The 8,041-nt window shown below is 42.6% G+C and overlaps 1 protein-coding gene across 2 annotated transcripts in view; it reads right to left on the reverse strand.

The window, feature by feature from the left end:
• TECTA (tectorin alpha) overlaps positions 1–8,041 on the reverse strand; it is a 73,646-nt gene extending 65,605 nt beyond the window's left edge. The window contains exons 1-3 of one of the 2 annotated variants that reach the window (XM_065881259.1): positions 7,661–8,041; positions 5,051–5,115; positions 1,752–1,885 (exon numbers count right to left, since the gene is read on the reverse strand). In XM_065881259.1, the coding sequence (XP_065737331.1) occupies positions 1,752–1,885; positions 5,051–5,114 (198 nt within the window). In that variant the 5' untranslated portion in view covers position 5,115; positions 7,661–8,041. Of the gene's footprint in view, positions 1–1,751; positions 1,886–5,050; positions 5,116–7,660 lie in introns of those variants that run through there. The other variant, XM_065881258.1, reaches the window with a different exon arrangement.

Genomic DNA, 8,041 nt, shown 5'->3' on the forward strand with positions numbered 1-8,041 from the left:
TTGTACGGTTTCAACAGCAGGAGTGTCTGTGACGGGAATACTTGCAATTCCTCAACAGAGAAACATTCTATTGTTAGGTTCATATTTAATTAGTAATATTATGGACATTAACAGTGACTCAGATCCCAGAGATAAGTTATCAGTACCTGGGCCAAGGGTATGTATGTCAACCTATTTTGGAAGCAAGGGTGTGCGGTTTGGAAAGGAAGCTGGAGATCCAGCTACAAGGACATTCAGAGTCTGCTGTCTGCAAGTATCAGTGAACAACCCAGAAGCCTCAACAAGACTGCATGGCTTAAAGTGCTGGAAACCCAAGGAAAAATTTGCCCTCGAATAAGCCTCCCCCAAATTAAGGACCCTCCTTCTGCAAAGGCAAGAATTATTCACACTCCATGTCACTTAGCACAATGGAGGAGAAAGGGGAGCTTAACTAAACACACGTGTTCTAGAGGTCTAGGAGACCAAGGCTTCCAGAATGGAAGTCCTGTGCAGCCCTCTCACCTCCAAAATCAGGTCAACACATTCAGAAACTTACAATCAGCTGTTATAGACTAAGGAGGCTCTACAGTGAGTAGAGCATAAAAGGCATTTCAGGATGCCGGAGCAATGTGTCTTCTAGGGAACAGTGGTGTGATTAAAACACACAGACTAGCAGAGGAAGTTAGTGATGACCCAGATTTGTTTTGATTATATTCTATAGTTAAGAGCAGTGGTTCTCAAACTTTTGTGGGCAACAGAATTCCCTGGACGGCTTGTTCAAACAGATAGCTGGGCCCCCTCCCAGATTCAGTAGGTCTGGGGTGGGTCCTGAGAAGTGACATTTCTAGCAAGTGCCTAGGTGATGCTGATGCTGCAAGTTCAAGGACCACAGGTTACATAATGGAAGAGGGAACTCTTTTCTAGTGGGAGTCAGCCTTGAGCTATCAATCAAAAGTTGGGGAAGATAGAGGTTCCAGATGCAGAGGAGGCCAGAGGTGGAGGTACCTGGAGTTTTATTGCTTCTTCCAGGGCAGAGCACGGAATAGAATAGGATGTAATATAATCTACATTTGCTTCACTCAATTCTTTTAAGGCCGAAAATCAAGACAGGTTCAGTTGCTCTGAATCTTCTTGTCAATGTGCTATAGTCTCACTAGCAGCAATTCCAATGATCAAAAAATTAAAAATAACCTGAGAACACAGGTGCCCAGGAGAGCTCTGACAGCAAATGATACCATTTCTTCATGCAGCTTTGACAATGAGACCCTATGGCGTATCTCAGGCCCAGTGAGGTTGGCCAATTCTGCAAACAACCTTTATATAATAGTTGAGTACCCCTCTACTCTGCTTTGACTCTGCTCCATATTGGTAGGAAGCCTCAGAAGAGCAGATGCCTAAAGTCTTCACAGCCCCAGAAGGGAAAGAAAATTGCTGTTGCTCCTATTATGGTTCATTGTATCTTTTTATCTTGTCTAGTGGCAGAAATAATGTTCCTGGCATTGGGGTCTCTGCTTCGCTTGGGTGTTTCATCACCCACAAAAGCAATCCATTGCTCTGTATACTCCTCCGCTGTGAACATTAGCCATGAAATATACCTTTGACTTTCTTAATCATAAAACCTATCAGCTCATGAAACTTCAGAACTCGTCATCTGGGCTGCCAACAAATCCTCCATTCCCAGAGCCCTGGAAGAAGGTATTTAAAATACTTTTCCTTAATGACCAGCAAGGTGGGAGAGCCCTAGAGCAACAGCTGGGCTGCTTGTCACTTACATAGATGGTGCGGTAAGGAACGCCAAAGAAGTAGATGGGGATGGCCAGCTTAATCTCGGATGAGCTTCCGTCGTCTACTTTAGGGGTTTTGGTGTCATTCTGCCAAAATGGATACATGAGCTCCCTGGGCTGAACTGTCAAGAGACAGGGCGGTTAGGTGGATGGCCGATCCCCCTTCGGTTCGGCAAGCTGCTTTCCTCCCACCCACTAAAGCCAGCTTCTTTCAGTAAGTCTTACAAACGACGTGTAAGTCAGACAGCCTTTTCAGTTATCCTCAGCCTCGGCTGGACACGGTGCGTTATCTTCTGCCTCTGGAAAGGGGAGCGTGGAAGTGATGGCATTTCTCCGTAAGAGAAATCACTTCCCGCTTCATTTCTATGTTTCCATACATTTAGGAGACAGCAGTGGTTAACACTGGCTGGAAAGTTGTGAAATCAGCCCTGCCTGGGGCTCTCAGAGCACTGAGAGGTGCCTCTAGGTCTGGTGTGGCTTAGCCCGCTGAATCCTTGATCAGAAGGCAACGTACAGAGAACGTGGCCAGTGGCTATGAGACTCCCTTCTAGCTCAAGAATTCTACTATCAAGTCTTTTCCTGAAAGGAGTCCCCTTCCTCCAGATGCACAATAGGAGAAGATACCAGATCACAGAGGAAATAAACAATAGTTGGATCTGGGACAAGAGTGGGAAGAGAGGGTTTGTAGTAACTGGCCTGTGAATGACCTTGATTGAGCTCCCGCCCCATGAGAAGTCTCTCTGCCCAGCTCCTGTTTACAAAGACAGACTTGGGATCCTCTGGGGCAAAGGAGGTTGGGCCTTTGAGCAGTCTTTGGGAGGAGGCTTGGGGCGCTTACTCATCATCCTGGTCAAAGGTGAGAGTCATCACACAGACACACACAGCTCCCCTCCTGTAACCGTGTCACCACCTCTCTTGGCAAGCTGGCTTGTTTCTCAGAAGATTCTCATCCAAACTCTTGCAAGGGGTGGCCCAGCTCAGAGAGAGAAATTAGACAATTTCCCCAGGGTCTACATTACTGATGATCAGGTCCAATGGCATTTATGAAATAATCTGTATCTGGGGTGTAATGTTTCTTTGCCTCTGTCCTTTCTTTTCTTGGATGAAAACTGAGCAATAGAACATCATCTGTTCTTCCGTCTTCTTAACTCATGTGTGGCAAATGCATTTGGGGCTTCTGCTGACAGTTCGTGAGGCACCTGCTTGCAGGTGTTGATGCCCCATCCCAAGGTCGGGGGCCCCTCCTTGGGAAAATCCCTGCTCTGTGCTGATGGAGCCGATAGGCTGGCGAGAAACCACCAAGGGCTGCCCTGCTCTTTTGGGAGCCTTTAAGTGAGCAGAGAGCAGCTCATGTAAGAGAGTGGCCGAGTGACCAGAGAGCAGCTCAGTAGTGCCTGGCCGAGTGCCAGCTTCTCTCCTCGTGGAGCAGGGAATGAGGGGAGGTCTGCCTGGGGGAAGAGCTACTCTGTTTCCAAGGGCTAACTAACATCAAGAGGGAAATGGGGAAGACGATCCTGGTCATTAGTGTATAAGCATCGTTCCCCAACCTTCAGAAGTCTCTGTGAAGCCAACTAAAGGAAATCTTTGGGAGGTGCTGTAGTTAGTTTTATCACAGGGGCACTCAGCCCACGTGCTTTATTTAATGTCACCATCAGTAGACAAAAAAGGTTTCTCTAACAGTCATAATTACATAGAGGTAACAAATTCCAAATTCCCAGAAGGAAGCAATTTTTTAAAAAAAATCTCTTTATAATCCCTATCATAGAATTATACACAGGTACTTATTAAATCTGAAGGGTAATGAACATTCTCAAATTAATAATAATAAATCAAATCGTGTCATGGATTTATCCTTCATGGGGAACTTTTTAGAAGTGATGTCCAAGTGTGTACAAGGTCTCAAATTCACGCTGAATTGTAATCATTTGAATAGAAAGATTAATTGGTATTCGGGGCAGTGTTGGCCAATCTGCCTAGGACAGGAGAAATCCATGCCCCTCCTGAGGAGACAGAAAACTATGGTCAGAGAGATTGTCCCTAACTTCTCTCTCTGCTCCAAAGGTGACACAAATTTGCAAGATTCATCCCTTCAGGAATGATCCTAACTAGCTCATGATTTTGAACAGGAAAGGATGGACAATCAACATTTTTCAATTTTAAGAAGAATACAAATAATCAAGATATCTAATATTGTAAGTACTTATCAAATAGTTGTTGAATAAAAAAATATGACTAATAAAAGGGAGTAGGTTTAAACTACAGCAATTCCTACCTTAGAAGTCATTACTATTATAAAAATATAGCTTGTTAACAGCATAGCCTATCAATAGAATCAGAGTTAATAGAAGATAGAATCTCCTCACCCATGCTGATTTTAGGCCAGGAATTTTACAATAAACTCTATGTTCCCAGAACGTTGTTTTTTATTTTTTTCTCCAAATAAGACATACTTTCTTAGAGCAGGAGTACGAGGTTAGAGGCAGTTGGAGTCATTATTGTGGGGTTTCACACTATAGCCTGCCTGCTACAACTGCTTAAGTTTATCCAATCCTAGGAAAATGTTAGGGCTCCACATGCCTTATAGATCTGTTCACTCAGACTTGTAATCACGTGTCCGCTGAACTAAACAAACAAAACAAAGAAGATGCTCTAGAGTTTTAGCCATAAAAGTTTCAAATCGATATAGACTTTCCCATCTTTCTTGCCTAAAATTCAAAAACTGTAGAAATGCATGAGATCTCCTACCTACCCGGGGCAATGCTACATAGAGAAAAAGGATGAATCACGGAGGGGAAAATTTTTCTTATTTCACTTGCAGTTTTAGATTTTTGGCCATTGTAAATGGCCACTGATACTCAAGTCACTGACATTAATGCCACTGGAACTCCCTCATTTTGGCTTAAACAAGTGTATTTTTTAAAGTCTGTGCCACCAGTGAAATGCCTTCATTGGAATCAATCATCAGGCATGGGATGCACACACACCTACCCTGTGTACTTTTAATGAAAATAATTTGCATTATCTTAAAGACTTATTCCATTGACATGGGGCAACTTGGTATATACAAATTGTGTTCGAAGTGAAATAAGAAAAAGTAGGAATGTAAATGAACATCATTCAGAGTTAATGTATTTTGCCCTTGACGGCAGAATTTAATTTACATTTTTCTTGTTGTAACTGTAGACACACGTACACCTGCCCTGATAATTACAGTTCCAACAAAAGCGTCTCTTTATACATTCAAGGGCATGCTAATCACGAGCTTTATGGAAGTTTGTAGTACTCACCTTGGTGCCGTACAAGTGCGAAGATGAAAGAGACCCAAATTCTAAGTAATGATGAATAATTCATCCTGGAATTTTAAAAAGAAAAAGAAAAAAAAAATCCCCAGCTTGCCAGAGTAAATAGAACACCAGGTGTGTTTGGTGGCAAGTCCCAAGACACATCACAACCATCATAGAACATTCACATAACAACATCAACAGTTCTGAGTCAGGATGAAATGCCCTGGATGCTGGCAGGCCCTCCTACGTTCAACACCTCATGAACAAATTAGATTCCCCCATGAGAAGCAGTTTGGAAGTGTAATGAGATCATTCAAATTGTCAGGAAATTAGAAAGAATCAATGAGCACGGCAATGAGTCAAGGAAAGGCATCTACTCTCCAGCTACTAAAGCCCTGAGAAACAGGACCCCACTCTAAAGATGCCTGCTGTGTCTCTAGAACAGACATCCATCCTCTGTGAGACCAGGCTCTCCTAATTTTTGCAACAGCTTTCAATCAGGATCCCATAAAAGTCAGTTAAAACACAATGTGGTCCTACAGGTAGGAGGATTTAGAGTTTGCCATCACCTTCTGTAAACTATAGAGCCAGTCCATCACTCTGAAGTACAGACCAGAGTCACAGGTTGTAGAAGACTGTCCACTGACTTTCCATATGTGAAATGAATAATAGACATGTAATAAAAAAAGAACCATGCCAGGGGTGGCTCCTTGGAATTACAATAAAAATAGAATCCGGTACACAAGCAAGTAATTAGTCGCAGCAAATTAATTAGAGAAAGAACATCACAAAAGTGAACTTGTTTTCATTTTAGTTACAATCCGTTGGACCGCTGGCTTTACCCCTTGGATGATCTGTGCCGCTCTGTAGAGCTGAGAGGCAAGCTCCAAATTACACATACTCCTGCGTCAGCACCAAGTGCATGGGTAGACACTGGAGTTTGCTTCCGATAGCATTCTTAAAACTAAAAACCCTTCTCTAATTATTGGAAGCTATCACAATTCTTCAGACAGACTTCTATGGAAAATCAGTGAGTCTCCCCTGTGAGTTTTACTGTAAATCTTCAGTTGTCAAGCACACACATTGAAATCTTAAGCACATAATAAATATTAGTCAGTTTTGCTGAAAATGGGAGGAAGCCTTTAGCAGAGATCACACACAGCTTTTAGCAGAAGGAGATGTGAGGCAGGTTTAAGGCTGGAGTCCTTAGGGAAACAGTTCAGAGAGCAGGAAGGAGGATTCATTTAAATATTTGTATTTATGAAAAATGTCACTAACCTGTTCTGCAGAGACTGGAGGAATGGAGTCGGAAATATTAAGCCAAATCTTGGTAAACCAGGAAAAATTAGGTAAAACAAGAATTCATGTCAGTTCTCCCCCACTTGCTGCCAATTATTTCTGATTCCTGAAATGATGTCTGAATCCCCTACTCTCAAAACCAAAAATTCAGTTAGTCCTGCGCTAGAGTCACGTAAGTGTTGAGTTGCAATCAAGTTTTTCTTCTATTGATTAAGGAAAAGTAAATCTAAAGATCAGTTTCAGGATTGCGTAGAGAGGTTCTTTTCCTGAAAAACTAGACCTTTTTCTCCCCCCTTTAAAAAAAAAAAGAGAGTAGATTCAGATGGAAATGTCAGTTACTTGGAGCTGAAACCTTGGTCCTTTCTGATCGGAATCACTTTGCACTGAAAAACACAGAAGAAAACCCCCCTTCTACCTTTGTACCCAAAAAAAGGCAAGTGTATAATGTTACGGAATTAGCATCCACCAGCATGGGATTCAAACACCAAACAAAGCTGCTGCCTGCAATATTTAAAGTTGGTTTTCTACCAAAGTCTTTTTTTGTTTCTCTGCTTTTGAACGGCTGCCACAAATAGGCTCTACCCTGTTTTTTCACAGGTGTGCGTGAAGTATTGAAAGAAACTGTCTCAAACTTTTCTAGGTTTTATTCCTGCCCTTTTCCCTCTGATACACCGCAGGGCAGCGGGTTAGGCCAGGGGACAGGTAACCAACGCAAGGCAGGATCTTTCACAAGGGAAAAACCAAGGGCTCTGGAAACCTCCACAGATACCCAGCGAGGGTCCTTGGAGGGAGTGGGGACAGATAGACCCCCCCCGACGAAAGTTGCAGTAGGTATTTAAAAGGCATCGTGAACGAGGTAAAAAGGTGTCCGGTTCGATGCAGAATGAGAAACATTGGCTAAGGCAGAAACTAAGTTTACTATCCAAAATATTTAAAGTGAGACTTGTTAAAAAAAGGAAATCATTTGAAGGTAGCAGGAGAAAACTCTCTGTAAATCAGTGGGAATTTAAAAATTGCTTCAAAGTTCTCTCTGACCAGACATTTAAATGCCAACTGTATCAAAAGACATAATTCCAGTTTTGAACAAATTGTCCTAAAATGGACAAGAGGTTTGGGAAACTAGTCTTTCAGTCTAAATTATTCAATATTTTCCCCATAATCCCGTGGTGATTCAGTAGGTTTTACGAATTCTCCACATTTACTTTCAGATGTCAAATGACTATTTTCCTCCCCAAGGCACATATTTATGTAACAGAAAATCTGATTTTTGGGGTGCCTGTCCAAAATAAAATTAAACTCAAATCCAAGACTCACCTCAAAGCGCATTCTCCTTGCCCAGCCTTTATTAAGGTTTCAGTCCAGTAGTCAACCTAAATGTAGTGAAGCAAAAGAGTTGGTTCTATTTTAAAAACTGCTAGTGTCATAGTAATTGCTTTGGTCTTCCTTCATGCACTCGTGGGTATTTGTATCTCAGCCTTTTGACCCATATTAAATGTTTCATCCTTCTTGGGGCAGGACTGCTCCTGGGATAAATGCCACCTGGGCTAACCAGATACACAAGATGGTGGCATAAATGGATCAGAATGACTGAGAAGCTGGGTGCAAGCGAGTGCCAGGTGCTTGAGGACAGACGGAGCTGGCTTATCGCTGGTTGGGCTGGGGAGTCAGTTAGTGAGCATGTATTCCGGGTGTACA

The sequence above is a fragment of the Phocoena phocoena genome, chromosome 8 (assembly GCF_963924675.1).
Source record: "Phocoena phocoena chromosome 8, mPhoPho1.1, whole genome shotgun sequence".
NCBI classification, from domain to species: Eukaryota; Metazoa; Chordata; class Mammalia; order Artiodactyla; family Phocoenidae; genus Phocoena; species Phocoena phocoena.